Source organism: Stigmatopora argus, chromosome 11, assembly GCF_051989625.1.
Source record: "Stigmatopora argus isolate UIUO_Sarg chromosome 11, RoL_Sarg_1.0, whole genome shotgun sequence".
Taxonomy (NCBI): domain Eukaryota; kingdom Metazoa; phylum Chordata; class Actinopteri; order Syngnathiformes; family Syngnathidae; genus Stigmatopora; species Stigmatopora argus.
The window spans coordinates 18,119,802-18,145,807 of NC_135397.1; the positions used below are offsets into that span (position 1 = coordinate 18,119,802).

Below are 26,006 nucleotides of genomic sequence, written 5' to 3' on the forward strand. Positions count from 1 at the left end.
GCAAGCTCCTGGTTGAATCTTTGACGACTCCTCTTGACAGAATTGGTGCAGTTCAGTTAAATTTGATGGCTTTCTGACATTGACTTGTTTCTTCAGCATTGTCCACAAGACTTTGGCAAGGCCATTCGAAAACCTTAATTCTAGCCTGACTTAGCCATTCCATTACCACTTTTGAGCATGGTGTACTTGGGGTTAAAGGCCTCACCTTTTCTCCTCCAAACATATTGCTTGACATTGTGGCCAAACAGCTCGATTTTTGTTTCGTCCAACCACAGAACTTTCTTCCAGAAGGTCTTATCTTTGTCCATTCGATCAGCAGCAAACTTCAGTCGAGCCTTAAGGTGCCGCTTCTGGAGCAAGGGCTTCCTTCTTGCATGGCAGTCTCTCAGTCCATGGAGATGCAAAACATGCTTGACTGTGGACACTGACACCTGTGTTCCAGCAGCGTCTAATTCTTGGCAGATCTGCTTTTTGGTGATTCTCGGTTGAATCTTCACCCTCCTGACCAATTTTCTCTCACCAGCAGGTTATAGCTTGCGTTTTCTTCCTGATCGTGGCAGTGACAAAACAGTGCCATGCACTTTATACTTACAAACAATTGTTTGCACTGTTGCTCTTGGGACCTGCAGCTGCTTTGAAATGGCTCCAAGTGACTTTCCTGACTTGTTCAAGTCAAGGATTCGCTTTTTCAGATCCATGCTGAGCTCCTTCCATAATCACTCAGAAGAAGTTAAGAGGCCATGCTATGAAGCTCATTTCATTGACACAACTTTCTAAGTCACCAAAATTGCTAATTCATGTTGCTGTATGTATATTTTTGACCCAGCAGATTTGATCACTTTTTCTATTAACCCATAATCAAGTCATAAAAGAACCAAACTTAATGAAGGTTTTTTTGTGACAAAGAATTATCTGTTCTAATCACTCTATCAGAGAAATATCAGAGTAGTATAAATAACTGGAAACTCAAGAGAGCCATGACATTGTTCTTCACAAGTGTATGTAAACTTTTGACCACAACTGTACGTGTGTGTGGATGTGGATACATACGTGTGTGTGCATGTGGATACATGCGTGTGTGTGCGTGTGGATACGTGTGTGCGTGAGGATACATGTGTGTGTGTGAGTGCATGTGGATAAAAAATGTGTGTGCGTGTGGATACATGTGTGTGGATACATGTGTGTGTCCGTATGGATACATGTGTGCGCGTGTGGATACGTGTGTGCGCGTGTGGATACACGAGTGTGTGTGTGAGGATACATGTGTACATATATGTGCGAGTGTGTACATATATACGTGTGTACATATATATTTATGTGTACATATATACGTGTGTACATGTGTGTTTGTGTGTACATACATTTGTGTGTTTGTGTGTGTACATGCGTGTGTGTGTTTGTGTGTACATACGTTTGTGTGTTTGTGTGTGTACATGCGTGTGTGTGTTTGTGTGTGTACATGCGTGTGTGTTTGTGTGTGTACATGCGTGTGTGTGTGCATATATGTGTGTACATAAATGCGTGTATGTACACGCGTGTGTGTGCATATATATGTGCACATAAATGCGTGTATGTGTGTACATGCGTGTGCATATATGTGTGTACATGCGTGTGTGTGCATATGTGTACAAAAAGGCGTGTATGTGTGTGTACATATTTGTACTAATGTGTGTGTGTTGGTGTGTACATGCGTGTGTGTACATATATGTGTGTACGTGTGTGTGTGCATATATGTGTGTACATGTGTGTGTGTGCATATATGTGTATATATAGTAGGCGTGTATGTGTGTTCGTGTGTACATGCGTGTGTGTACATATATTTGTGTACATGTGTGTGTTTGTGTGTGGACACGTGTGTGTCTGTACATGTGTGTACATACTTGTGTATACATGTGTGTGTACATGTGTGTGTTTGTGTGTGTACACGTGTGTGTGTGTCTGTACATGTGTGTGTACATGTGTGCGGACGTACGTACGTAGGCATGTGACTTTTCCCGGGTCACGGAGGAGGGCGACCGTCGTGCTACACCGTACCCCTGGAGGAGGCGGCAAGCGCCGCGACACGGGGAGAAAAGGGAGGAGTGGCTGGATGCTCGAGCCCCCGAGTCGACTACCCGCTAGCCAGCCCCACACCCCCCCTCACTCACCGTCACAGGGGAATCCAACCATGCATTCTCGGCCTGACTCCCCGTTCCAACGCCCCGATCATGTGTTCTCGTTCCGGATAGCTGCCCACATTCTCCCGTTTCAGCTCGTCGCCCAATAAATCCCGTTATGATGCCCCATTCATGTGTTCCCGTCCCGGCTACCCTCACGTGTCCCTTTTCTGGCTAGCCACCCAGGTGTTCCATTTCTGGCACCCCTGTTCCCTATCTCCCATTCCAGCGCCGCGCTCCCGTGTTCCTCTTCCGGCTAGCCACCCAAGCGTTCCCGTGGTCCCCTTCCGGCTAGCCACCCAAGCGTTCCTGGCTAGCCACCCAAGCGTTCCCGTGGTCCCTTTCCGGCTAGCCACCCAAGTGTCCGTGTCCTGATGCCACGTTCCCGTGCCCCCGTCCTGGTGCCCCACTCCTGCTCACCCCTCCCGACGCCTTGCTTCTGTGCACCCGAAGGCAGCAACTCTCCCGGCGGGGGCCACGACGGCGGCGACTCTCCCGGCGGGTGCCTCAATGGTGGCGACTCTCCCGGTGGGCGCCTCAACGGCGGCGACTCTCCCGGCGGGGGCCTCGACCGCGGCGAGTCCCCCTGCAAGGGTCACGACGCCGGCAAGGAGGGCGGCTCTCAGGAAAAGGACAGTCGGCGGCCCTCCGAGCGTCCAGGGTAAGCCGGCCGACGATCCTTCTTATGCCCTGGAGTCAAGCCGGCCGACGATCATTCTCATGCTCTGGAGTCTTTGCAGGGCATGGCACCCAACGCCTCTTCACGGGCCGGTCCGGACAACCGCCAGACCGATCAGCCCCACGCTTCCTCATGGGCTGGACCGGACGACCCCCGGACCGGCAAGCCCCATGCCTCCTCACGGGCTGGACCGGAAGAACCCCGGACCGGCCAGTCCCACGCTTTCTTACGAACCGGTCTGGACAACTGCCGGACTGGGTTTCAAAACCCCACTATGCCCACCCCACCTGATGTTTTTTGTTGTGGTTATTATCACTTGCTTTTGGGATGTCTGGGATCCGTCCCTAGGGAGTGTGGCAATTTAGGTTTGGTTTGTCATTTCATTTTCTCTGTTGCATATGTTTGCATTTTACCCTTGTTTGTCCCACCTCGCTTGCCCTTACCTCTTGTTTCCAGCTGCGCATCATTGACATTTATTTCCAGTCTTGTCTATTTAAACCTCACCAATTGTTTATTTATCGGACCATCTGATTTACTCTACCACGTCCCCACGTTGCCTATTTCCCAGTCCTCTCTTGTTTTTTCCTTCAGTTTTGATTTTGTTATTCGACGCTAATTACGGTTATTTTCTTTGTCTGCAGTTTAAGTTATTAAAGTTTCGTTTGAGCAATCATTCCCTCGTCCTTTGCCTGCTTCCCTGCAATTAGGTCTAACTCCGCGTTTCCACACCACAACGTCGCCAAAGACGTAACATATATAATGAAAATACTTCTCACGTAAAAAAAATAAAGTTTTTGCACCAAATTGGTGCTAATGTATATATGAACTAACGCGAACACAAACAAAACGACCGTATTTTCACACCTATAGGGTGCAGTTAAAAGTCTAAAATTTTCTCTAAAATGGTCGTTGCGCCTTGTCTGTGCACTAAATTAAATTTTGTATGGCCCTGACCGTTTGAGTGACTGGTTTTATTTCTTGCCGATCAACCCAGCGGACGTTCACCCTAAAAATAGCATGCTTGGGGGTGCTGAAGCAAACTTGAGGGCAGAAATGGGTTTTGCTATGATGATAGTTATGCTTGCAGCATATTGTGATTATGGGGTCTTGGGAAAATATTGTGATATAGTTGGATATCGGGAGAGGAATTAATTTAGTCTTCTCTAAAAAGCGTTATAATTGTGCTCAGGAGGCGAAGCATTGTGCACAAAAAGAAAGAGAGCGCTTAGGAATGTCAACAAGATAAGAATGCTGCTTCGCAGCGAGTGTGAAGGTCACAGTTAGCGGCTAAGAGCGCGCTTCCGTTAAACATTTCATAATAAAAGAAGCAGGGTTCCGCAATTACCTTTGCATTTATTCTTTGGATTTAATCAGAAATGTCTTTCGAGGACGGCGGTGGCAGAGTAGCACAGAAACCAAAAGAAGGAAAAAGAATTTCGCCAAATGATTTTTTTTGATTTCTGCAATGGGAAATTTGGGAACCTGGGGGACTAAACAAAAACAAAAGACTTATCTAGGAGGGCTGCCATTTTGATTCATGGGAAATTCCATGCCTCAAAAAGGCGGGAGATTGGTAGGTGCTACAAAATTTATGGATTCAATCTATATGCAAATATACGGCCAAAACACGGGCAATTCCCCCTTATGTCAAGCTACAAAACTACATATCCATTTCAAAGGCTACATATGGATTTTATAGAGAATATGTGTGGTACATAACAGTCCTAAAACAGAGATTAGGGAAACCTTGTTGCAGAAACTGGTCAAGATTGGCAAGCTTGGATGACACACAAGTGCGCAAAAACCATGAGGCCTTTGATAAAATTAACCCATAAGGTGGGGGAATTACAAATCGTTTATTCAGACTGACAAATTATTTTGTGGAAAAGATCCTTGTCTGACGTTTTTCCTAAGTCCATGGGCAGGTGGAGAAGACCCTTTTTACAAATGTTGCATTTGTGTCTCAACAACAATGACCATGTCTATGGAAACACCCGGATCCGCCATAGTGAAATTGAAATCTGAGATGACCAGGGATGATGAATTCATTTCTGAAACAGGGAGTTCCCAAATGGGAGGCGGTAAAAAATAATTGGTTATTGTTGATGGAAAATGCAGCCATTATAAATCAAACCTGTATAACATGTATGGGGCCCGACCTCTCTTAAGAGTAGTACCCGCGCAAATTACCCCTGATTGTGTAAAGGAGATAATGATAAAAGAAGATGTAAGCCGAAGTGTGAGAAATGAAATAATGTATACCCGTTCCAAGAGCAGCAAAGGACAAAGCTAACTTTTCAACACATGTTGCCTTTGATCATTTTACCTGCTTAAACCTTACAGGGCATGGTCTGAAGCTGGAGGCGATAAATGAGAGGTGGTGTGCCCACGTCCTAAAACAGACTACACCCTGATACCACGTTCTGACCTATGGTGGTGGTGTGGTGGAAATAAATTACACGACTCCTGCCGAAACACGGCGGGACTTTGTGCCTTGGGGTCACTGCTTTTACCAGTGTCTGTTTTTCCATCTACAGTGGAGGAGATACAATTGGCTGAAATCCAGTATGATGATGGTGGGTCCCTCCCGACGGCGTCGATCGGTATGGAGAGAGGGAGATCCAACACACATTGATGTGATTGGCATTCCCCAGGGCGTACCAGATGAGTATAAGTTGGCTAATCAGGTCGCAGCAGGTTGGGAGTCTATTTTTCTTTTAAGTACCCCAAAACAAAAATGTGGATTGGATAAATTACCTGCATTACAATGTCCAAAACCTTGGAAATTATACTGAACAGGGATTTGTGGCGATAAAGGAACAACTGGCAGCCACTAGTCTGATGGCGTTCCAGGATCGCATAGCGGTTGAAATGCTTCTTGAAGGAGCAGGGGGCGTATGCAATGTTTGAAAATGTTGCACTCAACAACGCGTCCCCCACTGGGTCCCTCACCAGGGCCAACAATGGCCTGCAGACCCTAAACCGCAATATGAAAAATCATCCTGGAGTAGAATCATCCGCTTGACAGATTGGTGGGATAAGGCCTTTCTTTGTACATACAAAGGTTTGGCCCTATCTGTTGTAATTTCAGTAGCCATTTTTGCTACGACTTTGACATTATGTGGGTGTTGTCTTATTCCCTGCTTAAGATCCTTGCTAAACCGACTTATAACCACTGCGATTGACCCTACAAATTCTAAATTGATTTTGTTCTTTCTTTTTCCGCCCAGCCGTGCGAGTAAGGAAAATGCGGGTAAAATTAAGGCAGTCAACGGACATTTCCCCTTTGTATTTGCCATAAAATGAATTAATAGCATACATATTATAAAAACGGGGGAATGTTGGGGTTATTCTGGATAATATTATAGATGTATGGTTTTAATTACTTTTATATAAGAGTGTCTTTAATTTGAGACTGGGGCAAACTCGAGGTCACCCTCCAGGACAGCTGGCTCCAGCTTGTTGACGCTCCAAGGACTGTTTACTGGGAGATACACCTCGCAACCCAGACACCCAGATGCAAGTTCACAATGAAGATCTACGAAGGACTCATAAATTGCTTTGACTGGGACGCCGGCAGTTTACCTTATAAATAAATTATTATGCTTATACTGCAAATTCTTACACAGGTGTTTTGGTTTCGATCTAATATGAGCAGTTGTTTTTTGACCTTAATGGTGTTATTCGGTTAGCTTATGCAATTGTTTTGAGTCAGATTACATTAAATGTTTTGAGTATGGCGCGACTAAATAGAGAGAAGAGTATGCCGCTCGTCAGAATCCTCTTGAACGAAGGCACGTTATGAGTGATTTTCACTTGCAAGTTGTAATCAGTGTATGTTAAAGATGTCTCCTGTTTGATTAAAATTGTATTAATAATTAATCCATCAGTTTGGTTTGTGATTTCATTTTCTCTGTTGCATATGTTTGCATTTTACCCTTGTTTGTCCCACCTCGCTTGCCCTTACCTCTCGTTTCCAGCTGCGCATCATTGACACTTATTTCCGGTCTTGTCTATTTAAACCTCACCAATTGTTTGTTATTTATCGGACCATCTGATTTACTCTACCACGTCCCCACGTTGCCTATTTCCCAGTCCTCTCTTGTTTTTTCCTTCAGGTTTGATTTTGTTATTCGACGCTAATTACGGTTATTTTCTTTGTCTGCAGTTTAAGTTATTAAAGTTTCATTTGAGCAATCATTCCCTCGTTCTTTGCCTGCTTCCCTGCAATTAGGTCTAACTCCGCGTTTCCACACCACAACGTCGCCAAAGACGTAACATATATAATGAAAATTGTTCTCACGTAAAAAAAAAAAAAGTTTTTGCACCAAATTGGTGCTAATGTATATATGAACTAACGCGAACATAAACAAAACGACCGTATTTTCACACCTATAGGGTGCACTTAAAAGTCTAAAATTTTCTCTAAAATGGTCGTTGCGCCTTGTCTGTGCACTAAATTAAATTTTTGTATGGCCTTGACCATTTGAGTGACTGGTTTTATTTCTTGCCGGCACGCTACTTATTGCGATCAACCCAGCGGACGTTCACCCTAAAAATAGCATGCCCACGCATTCAAAGAATTACGGTAAATCCATTCAAAGCATCCCAGGGGAGTGACTTCTCTGTGCTTGCAGCACTTTTAACCCTCAAAAACATTCTCAATACAGACGCTCCCCTACTTACGAACGAGTTAGGTTCCGAGCGATTGTTCATAAGTTGAATTTGTTCGTAAGTTGCTCAGTGCTATATTTTGTATTATAATTTATATTTAAGGCCTATATAAGTATATTGAAGGTTTATATAAGTGCATTTGTATGTTTAAGGCTTGTATAAGTAACACACATTGGTTTGTACTGAAAAAACATTTAATAAAACGGAGAGAATACATAAAGTACTGTATACATACATTAGAGAGAGAGAGAGATTTACTAGAAACTGGCCGAAAGAAGCTATCTAATGACGATTGCAGTTTTCTTTTTTTCATCATAAATGCGGTAGCACTGTATGGCATCATTCAATTGATTTGCAAACTTTGTGCAACGTTCAATATTTGGGTCCTGCTGCTCGATCTTTATGTTTATAAATGGTACTGACGGTCGAACGATTCAAGTTGTATTCCCGTGCAACGCGCATCAAGCTTCGTTATTATTGCCACTCATTTCAAATGGAATGGCTTGCCTCTTCCTTGCATCTCCCTCAATAGAAGCCTTTCGCTTTTCACCAACCATATTGAATAATGGATGCACGAGATATTTAATGATACAAATGAAAAAGGTTCTTTGCGCACTGGAGATACGTTCACGCACTTCCACATTGCAACGAAGTGGGCAGAAGAAGGTAGATGCTGGGTGAGCTGAGCTCTCACAGCGCCAGGCGTCGGTATTAGCGGCGGAAAGAAATACTACTCGGAAAAAGGCGTGCAATACAAAATCGAACTGACGAACATTTTTCGACATAAACACAATTTGCAGACATGTTCGTATGTACCGTTGTTCGTAAGTCGTATGTTCGTGAGTAGGGGAGCGGGTGTACTCAAAGAAAAAGCATATTAGAGCTATACAGAGGAAATGCCTGATGTGAATGACAACACAATGCGAGTGTGAACGGTTGGAAAATGGACTGAAGCCATGGATCAAGCACAATTTAACAGCTTTGCTAATGGATGGCCAACAAGTACTTCGGGCAGGCAGCGTCGCACGAGGTACGTGACCATTTGAAATGAATTGTCGATGCCGATATAACAGCAAGGAGAATCAAAGGCTTGGGGTGATGCATGCTGAGTGTTACAATGCATTGAGGATGACTGGGCTCAAGTGTCGGCCAACACTGCTGTTCGAGCTTTCGCCAAAGCTGGAATCAAGATACAAGACAGCAGAATGCCAAATTACAAGTCCGTAACTATCACTTATTTAGGTCTTTTGCTGAGTAAATGCAGCTTATGGAGAAGGACCACCAATTTCATCACACGCAGTTTCTGGGTGTGATGACAAGTAGGCTTTTTTGTTGTTGATAATGACGACAGGGCCTATGTCCGATTATTATTATTATTAAGATCCTGAAATACTCTGACTGACAGTTGAGCCTAGCATGTTAAACGCCCAACTCTTTATATAAGAGTGTACCTTTTACCTCAATAAAGCATTATCAAACTTAGTTTTGCTCGTGCTGTATTTAAAAAATAACACGCTAGCAGCTAGCATAACATACGTTAGTGGATAGCATAACATACGCTAGCGGCTAGCATAACATACGCTAGCGGCTAGCATAACATATGCTAGCGGCTACCATAACATACGCTAGCGGCTAGCATAACATGGGTACGCTAGTGGCTAGCATAACATACGCTAGCGGCTAGCATAACATATGCTAGCGGCTACCATAACATACGCTAGCGGCTAGCATAACATGGGTACGCTAGTGGCTAGCATAACTGACGCTAGCATGACACTAGGCTAGCGTAAGTTATGCTAGCCACTAGCGTATGTTATGGTAGCCGCACTTTCAAACGAAGCGTCCTATGTATTGACAAAAAACTGAAAATATACCCGCAAATGAGACTGCACCCTATCACACGGTACATTTTATAGGAGTGAAAATACAGTATATATTTACCAAGTGCTGAAACAGCTGCCCCAAAACCAAGCTCTTCATCACCAGGCATCTCACTGCTGTGCTTGCGGTTTATTGGACTGGAGCCAGTTGGAGAAACAACTGTAAAAAAGAGGGAATAAAAGTAAAAAAAATACACAATTTGAATTTGAAATTGGAACCGGCTTCCGCAGGGTGTGGTCGAGAAGCCGACGGTCGCCCAGTTCAAGCGGGCTCTGGATGACTTTTGGCCGTGAACCAGTGACTACACCGCGTTTTGTTGCACATTTCTTGTATCTTGTTACATGGCCCTTAGCCTGGTGCTTTTTCTTGCCAAATAAATTGAATTGAATTGAATTGAAATGAATTTCTGCTGCGTATTCTATTGGTGTAGCTAATTTTGATAATGATAATACGCTGCAGCCAAAATGTGTTCTTCCATTCATTTTTATCATATACAACCAGAAGAGGCCGGCGTTGCCGGGCCTTGAGTAAGGCTTGGGAGTAGTAGTTCGCGTGTGTGGGGTCAAAGTAGGTGCGTAAGACGCCAATCAATACTGTTCACATTTCCCAACGTGCACTTAGCGTGCCACGTGCGATTTCAGCGTGCGCAGGTCGTATGTTTTAATGGAAAGCGCACTTCCTTTTCACTGCACACTAACATTAGTACTTTGGTGCACCCCACGTTGTAAGGCTGGAGGCAATCGGTTAGGGTGAATCAGGGATGTGGGTTTTCCAAGAAGTCGAGATCCAACTGAGGTTGTTGTTGCTTGTGTTTTTTCTTTGTATGCATGGTATGCCAATGAATAGTTTGAGAGTTGAGTAAAAGACGGCGCTAAGTTTTGCCCCAATTTGTCCTTCCGCTTCACTGCACGCCGCTGACCTTATTTTTTCTGAAAACAGCGTTTTTGGGAAATACCAGTTTGAAGTGTTATTGATTGTGGAATTGTGGCTCAGTCAAAAGAAAAGTGTGAAACTTGGCATGGACATTCTGAACGGCCAGAATCAAATCCTTGTGAATTTTTGTTGAAATCCAGCAGACGTTTTAGTCGCAATCAGAGCGTATTGATTTTTATATTTTATCGGTTTTATCTGCTGTTAAGAGACCCATGATGTTGAAACTCTGGATTAAGACTCCTGACGGCAGATTGCGAATGTGTGTCGATTTTGGTGTGAATCGGACAATTTTCAAACCCGATTTTTTAGCTTATTGATTTTCGATCGATAGTTGTTGGAAAAAAATCGATACAAAACCTATTCTATGACATCCACAGACGTTCAAAGCATAACTGTTTAAATTTTCAGATGAATTGGCTTAGCCGTTTTAGAGTCCATAAGAAACGAACAGACAAACACAGACAGATACACACGCACACACACAGACAAAGCTGCATTTACTTGTCAGGAGCACCTCGTTTGTCCCTCCTGGCTTGCCGTTAGGTTCGAGCAGCTGCGAGTGATTCATGATGACTTTCGGATGTGTGTATTTAAACACGACTGAATTGGTATTCATTGTCGGATCATACTGCGTGATACTGCATACATCGCTGCAAAGGTACTGTTCACCATGCTCCGGTTTTGTTTCATTTTAAGATGTACAAGTCCTTGTTTTGTAAGGCTTTTTGAGTCATTAAAATTATTATCATGAGGACAATTCGCCTCGTCCCCTCCTGCTTCCCCGCTACTGGGTCCAAATCCCTCCAATATCCCTCCAATCGCGCCACGACGTCTCGGCGCGATCGTAACAGAACGATCCGACCAAATGGACCCAGCCGGAAGCCATCGACGCACGCGCCGACGCTCCAGACGACGCCAGCCACCCAGCTCGTATCCCACCGACCACATGGATTCAGCGGGAAGCTCCCCAAGATCTGTTAGGGAATCTATAATGACTACGGCGTGGTGTGGGCACCTCAGAGACGTTTTTGCAGCGCTAGAATCCCGACTAAGAAGTAATCCCCAGCCTCCATCGGCCCCGTTGGAACGCCGCATCTATGTCGGTTGGGACTCTGATTTTTCTGAGTGTGAGGATGGCCGGGAGCTAATTGATTTGTGGGCTGGAGATTCGGACTCGGACTGTGATTTCCTCAGCCGATTTGGACTTCGATACACCCCCCCGGAGGACGTTGACCCCGACTCCTTCTCTGATTACTCCGACCTGGATTACGCCAACCAGGATTTGCCGTGTCGGCTGGCCATCTACAATGGACCACCACGTGGCGGCCGGCGGGGAGGCTCAGGTAGGAGTTTCGAACACCGCCCATCTTGTCTTTGTGGGGTGGCGCAGCAGTGAGCTTTTTCCCCGTGTCGGCTGCCCATCTACAATGGGCCACCACCTGGCGGCCGCCGCGCCACAGGGGGAAGCGGAAGGAGGGCCTGGACACTCGAGCCCCTGATCAAGCTCCTCGCTCGACCACGCCCGTCCAAGCCCCTCGCTCGACCACGCCCGTCCAAGCTCCTCGCTCGACCATGCCCATCCAAGCTCGTCGCTCGACCTCGCCCATCCAAGCTTCCTGTATTCCCGTGCCGAAGCCACGCACAATACTCCCCTTGCCGGCTGGACCGCCAGTCGCACCCGTGCCGAAGCCACGCACAATATTCCCCGTGCCGGCTGGACCACCAGTCGCACCCGGGCCGAAGCCACAAACCAGGTTTCTCGTGCCGAAGCCACAAACCAGGTTTCCCGTGCCGAAGCCACAAACCAGGTTTCCCGTGCCGGCAGGGCGGCCAGTCGCACCCGTGCTGAAGCCACAAACCAGGCTTCCGGTGCCCACCAAGCTCCTGCCCACCAGGTTCCTGCCCGCCAGGTTCCTGCCCACCTAGTTCCGGCCCGCCTAGTTCCGGCCCGCCTAGTTCCGCCCCGCCAAGTTCCGGCCATCCAAGTTCCGGCCAGCCAAGTTCCCGCCCGACAAGTTCCCGCCCGACAAGTTCCCGCCCGCCAAGTTCCCGCCCGCCAAGCTCCCGCCCGCCAAGCTTCGGCCGGCCAAGTTCCCGCCCGCCTAGTTCCTGCCCGCCAAGTTCCCGCCCGCCAAGTTCCTGCCCGCCCATGAGCGAGGAGGTCCCCTGGACAAGGGGGTCAGTGGCGGCGGCGACTCTCCGGACCCCCTAGACGAGGGGGTCGCCGGCCCACCGAGCAGCCAGGGTAAGGTGCCCGACGACCTTTCTAAGATTCTGGAGTCTGTTAAGGGCAGGGGGCTTGGCCAGCACTTAAAAGGGCACTGGGGATGCCCGCCGGACCAGCTACTCCCACTCCTCTCCAAATGCCGGCGCGGACGCCCGCCGGATCGGTCTCTCCTACGCCTCGTCCCGGGCCGGCGCAGACGCGCGCCGATCCAGCCACTCCCACGCCTCGTCTCGGGCCGGCGCGTAAAATCAACAACTGTAAGTGTATGACATGTTGCATTCAAAAATGGCTGCACATAGCCTTGAAATGAAATGAACTTTAACTTTGAACTTTTTTTAACTTTAAAAGTTTTGGCATCCAAAAAATAGTTTGATTATTTGTCTGCATATACACATTAAACCCTAAACAAAATAAAAGTTGACTCTTATATTGGTCAAGTTTTTAGGTTTTTGAAGAGGAGATGCTGACTGTCCTTGAACACAAGTGGATCTCATCTTTACCTTCCTTTGTTCATGGTCAGTATGTCATCCATCCCCAGCACCTTCCCACACAAAGTTTCCTGGTGGATAATGCATTGATACGCCATCAGAGCCGTGTGACAGTTCATTTTTTGCATTTTGCTCTTCATTAATCCAACCAAGCCCCCTTTTCTTCCACACATTGCCGGTGCTCCGTCTGTAGTTAATCCCACCAATTTTTCCCATGGTAATGCATTTTACTTACAGACTTCACTGCATAATTAATGTCCTGTCCGGTCGTGGTCCCATGCATTGCAGCTACATCCAACAGCTCTCAGTGAGAGATCCGACTTCACGCCTCTAATAAAAATTGCTAACTGTGCTGTATCTTGCTTAAAATCTTGAGATTGACACGTGCTTTAGAGCGTACAACCAGTATAGCATGGATTAGGACATAAATGCCCCACACATGAAGGTGTGCAGCGTGGGGTGCACGGACGATGGCTGAAGATCGTGGCAGAGAAGAATGACAGCAAAACAACTACAAAGGACAAGAGCATTTATTTATAATTATCACGACTTACCGTATTTACCCGCATATAAATCGCCCACGTGTATAAGCCGCACCCTAAATTACCTTGAAATTTTTCCATTTTACAATTTCGCACATAAGCGGTGGTTTTAATAGGGAGTACAAAAGTGTTGAGGTGAAAATCTTAAGAAAAATCATCACAAGTGATATTTCTGAGATACTGTATGAATAAAAAGCACATTTTTAGGGTCAATATCATAAGGAAGTTAATATGCTCATCTTTGTAAATGCAAAATATTAAATTATTCAATTTGAAAAAAGAAATAAGTCTATCTTGATGAGAACCTGATGCTTTCTAATTACATAAATTACTTTCTTACCAGAAGTTTAAGATGTTGTGGCAGCCATATTGCTTCTAATGTCAAAATTTCTCTATTCTTTCGATGGTTCATATTACTCATGACCGGATGATTCGCCTAAAGATGTTTCGCCGACGGACGTTTGACAGACGGACAGGTTGCCGAATGGACGTTCGGCCGAACGGCGGTTCGGCCGAACGGAGGTAGGCCGAACGGAGGTTTCGCCGAAATGGGATTCGCGCGCTCGCCCCGCCCCCGGATCGTGTGTGTACAATTTTTCAACCTCGGCCCGCGGGCCATATACGGCCCGTTAGGATTTTTAATCCGGCCCGCCGCCGGCGTTGTGCAAATTATAGTAAAAATCAATGATTCATTTCCCTTTGCCGCTCATCACTCTCAATTTATTAGTCTACCGTCAATGGCAGCCCGGGGAATAAGCACTCTTGGGCGGGCAGGTCAGCCCGGGAATAAGCACTCTTGGGCGGGCATGTCAGCCCGGGAATCTGCACTCTTGGGCGGGCAGATGTAGCAGAACCGAGCCGTGAAATGACAGCAATTGGGTCAAATCCATCCTAAAACAGCATTTAATGATTAAATACAAATACTGGAGCTCTTTGGACATTAGAACCAAGCCCAGAGAAGTGAAATCCTCTGTAAAATGTCGCGATGGAGGCGAAAAAAACGTCTATATACGTCTGGAGCTCGAGACTTCAGCGGGGCTTCAGCAACCCATATCCGCCCATGTGTTACTATCCTCGGATAGGCCATGGGGAAAACACCGTTGATGTGTGTGGTGCTCACACTTAGAAAAATTTATGGAGCTCACGATTTCAGTGGGGCATCAGCCAACCCAATCCGCTCATGTGTCACTATCCTCGGATACGCTCGGGAAAAAACCCTGCCGATGTGTGTGGTGCTCACACTTAGAAAAAAATTATGGTGCTCAGGATTCCAGCGGGGCATGTGTCACCCCTGTCCGCCCACAGGGCACTGTGCTCGGTGAAAAACCCCTCCGATGTGTGTGGGGCTCAAATTTGAAAAATTTCTGGAGCTCCAGAAATTCAGTCGGGCGTCGTCCAACCCAGTCCACTCACGGTGCACTATTCTCGGATAGGCTCGGGGGGGAACCCCCGCCAATTTTTAAAGTGCTCAAACTCGGGAAACATATGGAGCTCGATAATGAAACTCAGCATGTGTCATTAAAATCCGCCCACGAAGCACTGTTCCCGGGGAGAAACCCCTCCGATGACCGTAGGGATATGATTTACCTACTCGTGCAATTTCCGGTGGTCTGCAGAAACCCTTCGGCAAGTATATAGGGAGAGGAATTTTTTTGAATGCAAATTGCGACATTTTACCGAGGAATTCACTTCCCTGGGCTCGGTTCTAATGTCCAAAGAGATCCAGTATTTGTATTTAATCATTAAATGCTGTTTTAGTATGGATTTGACCTGATTGCTGTCATTTTGGCTCGGTTCTGCTACATCTGCCCGCCCAAGAGTGCTTATTTCCGGGCTGACATGCCCGCCCAAGAGTGCTTATTCCCCGGGCTGCCATTGACGGTAGACTAATAAATTGAGAGTGATGAGCGGCAAAGGGAAATGAATCATTGATTTTTACTATAATTTGGACAACGCCGGCGGCGGGCCGGATTAAAAATCCTAACGGGCCGTATAGGCCCGCGGGCCTAGGTTGAAAAACTTGTACACACACGATCCGGGGGCGGGGCGAGCGCGCGAATCCCGTTTCGGCGAAACCTCCGTTCGGCGGAACGTCCATTCGCCGACCTGTCCGTCTGTCAAACGTCCGTCGGCGAAACGTCTTTAGGCGAATCATCCGAGTACCCATATTAATCCAAAAGTTGTCACTTTCGAACAAGAAATACAATGAAAAAAAAATCAATATTTAGCGAGTTACCTTAGCGTTAAAATCATCTCATCTACAGTTGTGGTCAAAAGTTTACATACACTTGTGAAGAACATAATGTCATGGCTCTCTTTAGTTTCCAGTTATTTCTACAACTCGGCTTTTTCTCTGATAGAGTGATTGGAACAGATGCTTCTTTGTCACAAAAAACATTCATGAAGTTTGGTTCTTTTATGACTTTATTATGGGTTAACAGAAAGTGATCAAATCTGCTGGATCAAAAATATACATACAGCAAAACGAATTAGCAATTTTGGTGACTTAGAAAGTTGTGTCAGTGAAATGAGCTTCATAGCATGGCTTCTTAACTTCTTGTGAGTGATTATGAGTGACTACAGCTGGTGACTTCTCTGAGGCCATTTAAATAGGGCTCATTGGATGCAAATGCCCACAAATGCTACAATGGGAAAGTCAAAGGGGCTCAGCATGGATCTGAAAAAGCGAATCCGTGACTTGAACAAGTCAAGAAAGTCACTTGGAGCCATTTCAAAGCAGCTGCAGGTCCCAAGAGCAACAGTGCAAACAATTGTTTGTAAGTATAAAGTGCATGGCCCTGTTTTGTCACTGCCACAATCAGGAAGAAAACGCAAGCCATCACCTGCTGTTGAGAGAAAATTGGTCAGGCAGGTGAAGATTCAACCGAGAAGTACCAAAAAGCAGATCTGCCAAGATTTAGAAGCTGCTGGAACACAGGTGTCAGTTTCCACAGTCAAGCGTGTTTTGTATCTCCGTGGACTGAGAGGCTGCCCTGCAAGAAGGAAGCCCTTGCTCCAAAAGCGGCACCTTAAGGCTCGACTGAAGTTTGCTGCTGATCACATGGACAAAGATAAGACCTTTTGGAGGAAAGTTCTGTGGTCAGACGAAACAAAAATAAGGCTGTTTGGCCACAATGCCCAGCAATATGTTTGGAGGAGAAAAGGTGAGGCCTTTAACCCCAAGTACACCAAGCCTACCGTCAAGCACGGTGGTGGTAGTATTATGCTGTGGGGCTGTTTCGCTGCCAATGGAACTGGTGCTTTACAGAGAGTAAATGGGATAATTAAGAAGGAGGATTACCTTCAAATTCTTCAAGATAACCTAAAGTCATCAGCCCAAAGATTGGGTCTTGGGCGCAGTTGGATGTTCCAAGAGGACAATGACCCCAAACACACATCAAAAGTGGTAATGCAATGGCTAAATCAGGCTAGAATTAAGGTTTTCCAATGGCCTTCCCAAAGTCCTGACTTAAACCCCATTGAGACCTTGTGGACAATGCTGAAGAAACAAGTCCATGTCAGAAAGCCATCAAATATTCAACCAGAAGCTTGCCAGAAGCTTGTGGATGGCTATCAAAATCACCTAATTGAAGTGAAAATGGCCAAGGGACATGTTACCAAATATTAGCGCTGCAGTGTGTATATTTTTGACCCAGCAGATTTGATCACTTTTTTCTGTTCACCCATAATAAAGTCATAAAAGAATCAAACTTCGTGAACGTTTTTTGTGACAAAGTATCTGTTTCAATCACTCTATCAGAGAAAAATCAGAGTTGTAGAAATAACTGGAAACTCAAGAGAGCCATGACATTATGTTCTTCACAAGTGCATGTAATCTTTTGACCACAACTGTACACAGATACTCCGGTCAGAGAGTGAGGCGAAGGTACACAGATGATTATTCAGCTTCTTTTATATCAAATCCAAGTAATTGACAATGTAGAGCAGGGGTCCCCAAACTTTTTCTTGTGAGGGCCACATAACTTTTCCCTTCTCTGATGGGGGGCCGGTGTCAGTTTGTAACAGAAAAAGCCATGGAACATTAACTTTCTGTTGTGCCATGCACAATCTTCTCCCTTTGCTCTGAAGTTTATGCACGACACCACAACCGTCATTACAGAATCCCACGTCAACATTTTGCAGCACAGTGCTTGGTGGTGAATTTGGCAGTGGACTCGTAGCGGGGCGGTGAGACCCCTTTTTTGCAACTCCCGGTTCATGCGTCCCATTATTAGACCGCGAGTTTCGGCCACCATGCTAGGAGCCCCGTCAGTCGTGATGCTAGCTAGCTTTGACCAGTCCAGGTCCAACTTCAACATGGTTTGGCACACTTTGTCAAAAATATCCTCTCCCGTTGTAGTCCCTTTGAGACTTTGGAGGGCTGCCAGATCCTCGCAAATCTCAAAGTTTGCGCTAACTCCACGAATAAAAATGAGCAGTTGCGCTGTGTCTTGCACGTCCGTGCTTTCATCCAGTGCAAATGAAAAAAAGTCAAATTATTTCGTCTTCTGCTGCAGCTGGGCATATACATTACTCCCGATTTCTTCAACGCGTCTGGTCATTGTACTCACCGACAGACTTACGGCATTAAATGCATCTTTCTTCTCGGGACACACCTCCTCCGCGACAGTATCCATACATTTCTTAACAAACTCTCCGTCAGTGAAAGGCTTACCGCTGCTTGCTATCAATTTAGCAACCCAAAAGCTGGCCCGAACGGATGCCTGGTTCTGCTGAGATAGTAGTCCACTTTTTCGCTTTTGAGAGTTTGTCTGCTCGTATTTGGCCTTGCAATCTATCGTACTTGTCTTTGTGACGGGATTCATAGTGTCGGCAAAGATTGTATTCTTTGAATACCGCCACCGTCTCTTGACAAATGAGACAAACACCCTTTTCTTTGCATTGAACAAAAAAATAATCGTTTGTCCACTCCAGGTTAAATATCGTGCATTCTGAATCAATTTTTCTCTCACCTAACTTTTTCGCCATTATTCCGTTCTCAAACAGGTTGCAGTTTTAATATGCTTGAATAGTCCGCGATGGTCCCAGGGCTCCGCCCTCACCTGCGATCGTCCAGATGTCTCGGTAACACTGCTCGTGCATGCAACGGTGGACGTGCCCGCATGCATCAAAGGGAAACACTCTCCCCGCGCGTGTCACCAAAGAAGCAATGCGAAGCCCCGCTTCACTGGGATGATTTGTGGGCTCAGCAGGGGTGCAATGAACCAAACACAAGATTAAAATGTCCCAGTCTTCAAGGCCAAATAGGAAAAAAAATCCAATAGCGTCTCTGGTATTGTTCAGAGGGCCGGTCCAAATGTGCCAGCGGGCCGCATCCCCCCCCCCCAAAAAAAAAAAATTCAAAAAAAAAAAAAATTCCGATAGCGTCTCTGGTATTGTTCAGAGGGCCGGTCCAAATGTGCCGGCGGGCCGTATCCGGCCCGCGGGCCGTAGTTTGGTGACCCCTGATGTAGAGCATTCTTCTTTGACAACACATTACAGTCAACTTTGATGAACACTGAATCAAACTCCGATGGAAACGTTCGCGGTGCTCTCTACTAAAGACTACAGCTCAAACTACAACTATAGGACCCCCAAGCTGTCCGCCTAGATGCCTGAACGAAAAGAAATATATACTTTTATTGAAAACAACTGAAAACAATTTATAACAATCAAAGTGGAATATTATTTTATTTCAAAATCAAGGCTACTCGCGTTTGGCCAGTCAGAGCACTTTAGCTAGGGTTAGACGGCAGCGCCCTAAGTAAGATGGCTGCCTGGGACCAAGGTAAGATGGCTGTGCCCCGAGCAAGCAGTGACAGGAACGTGATTTTTCCCACGTTTTATGCAAGAAAGTGATTAACACTGCCCAGAGGATTGTCGGCTGCTCTCTGCCCTCACTGGAAGACATTGCAAGCCCTCGTTACCTCAGCAGAGCCAGGAACATCATAGGGGACCCTTACCACCCTGGTCACAATCTGTTCCAGCTGCTGCCCTCTGGCAGACGCTATAGGTCCCACAAAGTACGGACAAATAGGCTTGAGGAGTTTTTTCCCCACATCCATCAGAACTCTAAATTTGCGGTAACACAACACACATTCCCTTCTGAGGTAATATGAAAAGATGTTTGGGTGGTGATCTGCCTCCTACTAGCTGACTGAAGGTAAGTGAAAGACAGTGAGAGGTAAGTGACCTGTATCCATAACAGCAGAATGCCAAATTACAAGTCCGTAACTATCACTTATTTAGGTCTTTTGCCGAGTAAACGTAGCTTATGGAGAAGCACCACCAATTTCATCATACGCAGTTTCTGGGTGTGATGACAAGTAGGCTTTTTGTTGTTGATGATGACGACAGGGCTTATGTCCGATTATTATTATTAAGATACTTGATTTCTTGAATTTCATTCATAGACGTCAAAATAAATTTTGTTTAGCATTTTATCTGTTTATCTTTTCTCTTTTTTGAAATAAATGACCATATCTGCATTTGCTTGCATCATGACATCACGGCACACGCAACGGCACCATTTTGTCGTGACGTCATCGTGCCACAGAGCCGTCAACTTGCAGTTTTAGCATGTCATAATTTTATGCGCATATAAGCCGTACCCTTGATCCAGTCATCATTTTTTGTCCAACAAAAAAGCGGCTTATATGCGAGTAAATTCGGTATAAAATTTCAAGTGGAAGAGCAAGATTGAAAAGCCTGTTTCAACAAAATTGTGGGTTTAAATACACTTTTCAAGCGTCTCAAAGCTCGTAAAAGATCAAGAAAATCAATGTTTAATTGGTTTCTGTGAGGCAACAAGACCTGGAGGTGGACCAGCTGAGTCGGGTGGACATGGAAGAGCGACACTACAAAATTTGGAAACGTGCGTTTTCACAATGTGCCGCCAGCCTTATGTGGGAGATGGTGATTTGTTTATCTTGTCTTTACATGAAACCCATTTGCGTAGTTGATTTTAACGAGTCTTATGACATCTTTGTGTTCTGTAAAAATAATGTTTCCGCATTGCAATTGAAGTTATCATTTGTTAGACTGTGATTATCGATGTGAAAACTCGCCTCTTGTTAAAATAAAGAGGGAAGTGAGTAGTGTTGTCAGAAATAGGAGTTTGTGCATGCCTCATCTAAAGGAAAATAAAGGTTGGAATAGTAACAAAAAACAGCTCACCAGTCCTTTTGTTGTTTCGAGCTGCACCACTTAGTGTTCATACGAAAAGCATTATTGAAAATGTGAATGCATAGGTGTAGCACTGCTGAAAGATTGGGAAAACTTGCCAAACTGAGCGGGATTTATTTACGGTGTGATTGGTTTGGAATCCTCATGATCTGGCAAAGCTGACGTTTAAAAAACACATCCTTACTGTTGACCCAACCATTAAATCTTAACAAAGGCAAAACAGTATAAAGTACTCCCTCGAATATCACGGTTAATGTAGACCAGACATGGCAAAATACATTTATATGCTTTTTGCGCCAAGTACACAAGTACAATTATCAAAAAGTGTATATTTATTAAATATTACAACTATAAACATACCAACAGTCTGTAGTGTATTAATATCTAAATATAATCAATATATTTTTTTTTACATACTTTAAATGCTGTACTCAGTGAAAATAGACCTTCCCCACTTGAAATAGTCCCCCCCAAAAAAACTGGTTAATGTTTGTTATTCCCCCCAAAAAATAAACAGGTTGATGATTGCAATCCAAAAAAAAACAGGTTGATGATTGTTGATGATGGTCTGCAGATGAAGCTTCTCCGTGCAGCGAACCACTGTGTAAACCATGCTTCTTTTAACTTTTCAAACCAACCCTTGCTTGCTAAGAAAATCACAAGGTTCACTCGCGGGACTGGTACTTGGCTGAGGCTCATATTCAGGGTCTTCATCAGGAGCTAAGCTATCATACAAGGTCTTGGCTTTGGTTTGGATGATGACTGTATCCATGTTTTTTGCCCTACATCCTGAGACCCAGACTGACGGGGCATTCTCCATTTTGCGGAGGATTTTATTCCTTGTGGTTACCATGCGCTTGGTTTCCCTTGAAAAGGAAAGTGGCCCTCTTTCGAATGTTGGCCACTTCTTTTTTATGTACCACACGGTAGATTCATGGCTGCCGTAATGGTGCGCGACGTCGACATTCTTTTTCCCCGGCCTCAGCAAGTCGAGCAACTTAACTTTTTCAGCCACCGTGATCATCTTCCGTTTTTTCTTTGCATCAAATTAAGCCTTGTGTGTTGCTGGAAGCACATTTTACGTGGTGGTGTATGTAATATATTGATAATGATAGTTGCCTCGGGTTATGGAAGTGTGTTTAACCACGCCACCTGGAGCCGTGGGGTAGCACAGCGTAACCCGGACGTAGTAGTGTTGTGTGTCCGGTTTGTTTGTGTGTGTGTGTGTTGTTGGAGTGGCAATAAAGAGCTACACGTGTTTTACCCTGGCTCCGCCGTCTATTGCTGTTATGGATATATTAACAGTTATATAAACTGCAAAGTTATTACAGTGGCGACGAGGATGGGATCCCTTTCCAGCGGTAGGGATTAAAAGTTTCGGACGAGGAGATTAAGGCGTTACAAGGAGGTAACGTGACTTTGCTGACTAGCATTAGCACGAGTGCTAAGCTAACGGCGGCGCTGCATCATGGCCAGATTCCTGGGAAATCTCGGCGAATACGAGGCACTTAAAGAAGATTTTGAATCTTATTTGGAACGTTTTGAGCAATGGATGATCATCAACGAAGTGGAGGAAGGTAAAAAAGCCAACGTGTTCCTGTCTATAATAGGTGCAGAGGCCTACGGACTGTTAAAAAACCTTTGCATACCAGAGAAGCCTAGTAGCCTCTCATATGAGGTGCTAAGTGGAAGATTAGCATCTCATTACAACCCGAAACCGCTGGTGATCGCGGAGCGATTCAAGTTTCAAAAGAGGAATCAGAGAGAGAACGAGTCTGTGTCGGATTATATTGTGGCGTTGAAGCAGCTATCCAGCCACTGCGAATTTGGTCTCCATTTGGATGAAGCAATGAGAGACAGATTTGTTTGTGGATTGAGAGTGGAAGCTATTCAGAGAAGATTACTCACGGAGCAAGATCTAACATTTAAAAAAACATGCGAACTGTCGTTATCCATGGAAATGGCATCAAAGAATACGTTGGAGTTCGCTAGCAAAATGGAAGAACCTGCCACATTAAATAAGATTGACCAGGAAAAGACAAGCAAAAGTGCGTGGAAATACCAACCAGCCACCAGCGATTGGAAAAGTAAAACCACAAGTGGAAAATTCAGACCACAGAGAAGAGAAAATCATCAACCCTGTTACAGATGTGGACTAAGCAACCACGCCGCTCATGAATGCAGGTATAAAGGAGAGACATGTTACAAGTGTTCAAAAGTAGGACACATAGCAAGGATGTGTAAAACTAAAAATTGGCAAGGACACACACAGTATGTAAGAAATAAAAATGAGACAACAGGAAATGCGGATGATGAACGGTGGGAGTCATATCGCTTGAATGCCGTGTATCCCACAAATGCTGTCGGGAATTGGAGGAAGGAAATGACAGTACAGGTCATATTAGAAGGAACTCCTCTCGAGATGCAACTGGACAGAGGAGCGGCTGTAACACTGGTTTCGGAAATTGTGTATAAGAAGCATCTCTCTCATCTGCCTTTGGAAGTAAGTAAAGTGCAGCTGTCAACTTTTTCCGGAGAGAACATTCCTTTGATGGGACAAGTGACGGCCAAGGTAAAATATGGAACCCAGGGTGGGGAGCTACCATTAGTGATCGTAAAAGGTGACAGACCAGCCCTACTTGGCCGTAACTGGCTCAAAAACTTCAAACTGGACTGGGCACGCATCTTCTCAGTTATACCAGCAAGGGGCGGTAACGATGCAGATGAGGAGTATGGTGACTCAAAGCCCAAGAAAGTGCGTGCAGTACCCCTTGAGCAAAAGCACAAGCGCTCCAAGGATTCACAGGATGAAAGTGAGGACTCCGAGGAAAAACTCCCCAAAACCAAAAATGATTCAGCAGATGACTTTGGTAGTGATGACCAAGACAACGACTTTGGAGAGGAAGATGAAGACGGAGGAAGTGACTACAGTATAGAGTACAGAACGTCAGCAGAAAATGCCAACGCAGATGCGTTATCTAGACTGCCGGGGAAGGAAAAGGATAACAGAGCGGAGGAAAACAGCATCTTCTATTTCTCAGTAGTAGATGAGCTTCCCGTGCAAGCTACAGAGATTGCACAGAGCACTCTCAGGGACCCAGTCCTATGCAAAGTACTGGAGCTGACTCGGTCTGGATGGCCAAGTCAAAACAAGGACGAGAGACTGAAACCATACTTTTTCAGGAAAAATGAACTGTCGGTGGAACAAGGTTGCATATTGTGGGGAATTCGAGTTATCATTCCACCAGCACACCGAGAGCGACTACTGCATGATCTTCACCTAGGACACCCGGGAGGGTGCAGGATGAAGGCCTTGGCCAGGAGCTATTTGTGGTGGCCGCAGTTGGACAGTGACATAGAACATACAGTACAACAATGTGACGCCTGTCAGAGTGTGAGGAAACTACCTGCAACCGCAGCTCTACACGTCTGGAAATGGCCGACTAGAGTTTGGCAGAGAATACATATTGACTTTGCAGAGAAAGACCAACACCACTTTTTAGTACTAGTGGACAGTCATTCAAAATGGCTGGAGGTCATCGCCATGGCAACAACCACAGCAGCCAAAATGATTGAGGCGTTGCGGAATATTTTTGCTTCCTACGGGCTTCCTGAGGAGATTGTTTCTGACAACGGACCTCAATTCACTTCGCAGGAGTACAAGACATTCCTGCTGAGCAACGGAATAAAACAAACTTTGGTACCAGCTTACCATCCCGCTTCCAATGGAGCGGCAGAGCGAGCAGTTCAGACAGTGAAAGCATCACTGCTGAAACAAGTACTCGAGAAGAAGAAACAAAAGGTCATAATAACTATGCAGCACAGGCTAGCTAACTTCCTGATAGCATACAGGAGTACACCGCACACTGTTACAGGATGTGCACCAGCGGAACTGTTTTTAAAACGTCAAATCAGGACCAGGTTCAGCTTACTGAAACCAGATCTCGCTCGAGTGGTGGAAGCAAAACAAGAGAAGCAGAAACACTATCATGATAGAACCACCTCCAAGCTGAGACATCTGTCTGAGGGTGACTCAGTTCTGATCCGGAATTTCCGTGGAGGGAAGGAGAGGTGGACAAAAGGAACAGTGGAAAAGAGACTCGGACCAGTCACCTACCTGGTGTGGAATGGTGTGAGCCGACGCTCGATCCACATTGATCATCTGCTGTACAACCAACCGTCCAGACCAGAGACATTGGAGCTTCCGGATGAGCAGCTGGACATCACAAACAAGTACCCTGTGGTGGTTCACGCAGATGTGGGGGGGAAAGGCACACCTGGAGCAGTAGGTGGTAGCCCGTACTCACCTGAAGAGACACGTGTAACATCTTCGCCAGGCTCAGTGGCCTGTGACAAGACAGTTACACCTGACAACCGAGCAGTCAGTTCCCCAGAGGTGTGTGGGCGCAGGTACCCAGTGAGAGATAGAGCACCTCCGAAGCGACTGAATTTGTGATCGGTCAGTTGTGAGGAACGTCGTTCCTAAAATAAAAGAGTTCCTGTTCATACAAAAATGTGAAAAGAGTTCCTGAGATTGAAATGTCAAAGACTGGAATATTGAGTCTAATGGTTGTGTTAGCAGTAATAATTTAGTTACAAGTTGAGAAGTAAAATTATAAAAAGTTAATGAGGCAAAGATAATTGTTGGAGTTGAGTGCTAAGTCTAAATAGGAACTTCATAGTTAAAGGGGGAGGAGTGTAATATATTGATAATGATAGTTGCCTCGGGTTATGGAAGTGTGTTTAACCACGCCACCTGGAGCCGTGGGGTAGCACAGCGTAACCCGGACGTAGTAGTGTTGTGTGTCCGGTTTGTTTGTGTGTGTGTTGTTGGAGTGGCAATAAAGAGCTACACGTGTTTTACCCTGGCTCCGCCGTCTATTGCTGTTATGGATATATTAACAGTTATATAAACTGCAAAGTTATTACAGTGTATAGTTGTAAAATCCAAACAAAGAAACCTGGAATTCACTCGAAGTACAGTGGTACCTCGTCACACGACCGCTCGTCATACAAAATTCTCGTCTTACGACGGAAATTTCGATCGAATAATTCGCCCGTCATGCAATCAAAATTTTGTGATGCGACCAAGCCAGGTGGCCATGGCACTGTCTATTTTGCATATATTTCGTGTATAACAATATTTACGAGCACCGAATGAGTTATTCAGACCAGGAAACGCACAACGCGCATGTGCGGGGAAAAGAGGGCTTTCTGTGTAATGAGGTATACTCGTGCACA

The 26,006-nt window shown here is 45.5% G+C and overlaps 1 protein-coding gene across 8 annotated transcripts in view; it reads right to left on the reverse strand.

Moving 5' to 3' along the window:
* The window catches only part of zswim8 (zinc finger, SWIM-type containing 8), a 241,622-nt gene that overhangs the window by 79,940 nt on the left and 135,676 nt on the right, over window positions 1–26,006 (reverse strand). For all 8 annotated transcript variants that reach the window (XR_013303934.1, XM_077613657.1, XM_077613656.1 and 5 more), the window contains one exon: window positions 9,451–9,549. Coding sequence is in view for 7 of the 8 variants with exons in the window: in XM_077613657.1 (XP_077469783.1) it covers window positions 9,451–9,549 (99 nt within the window). In the remaining variant the exon portion in view is untranslated. The remainder of the gene's footprint in view (window positions 1–9,450; window positions 9,550–26,006) is intronic.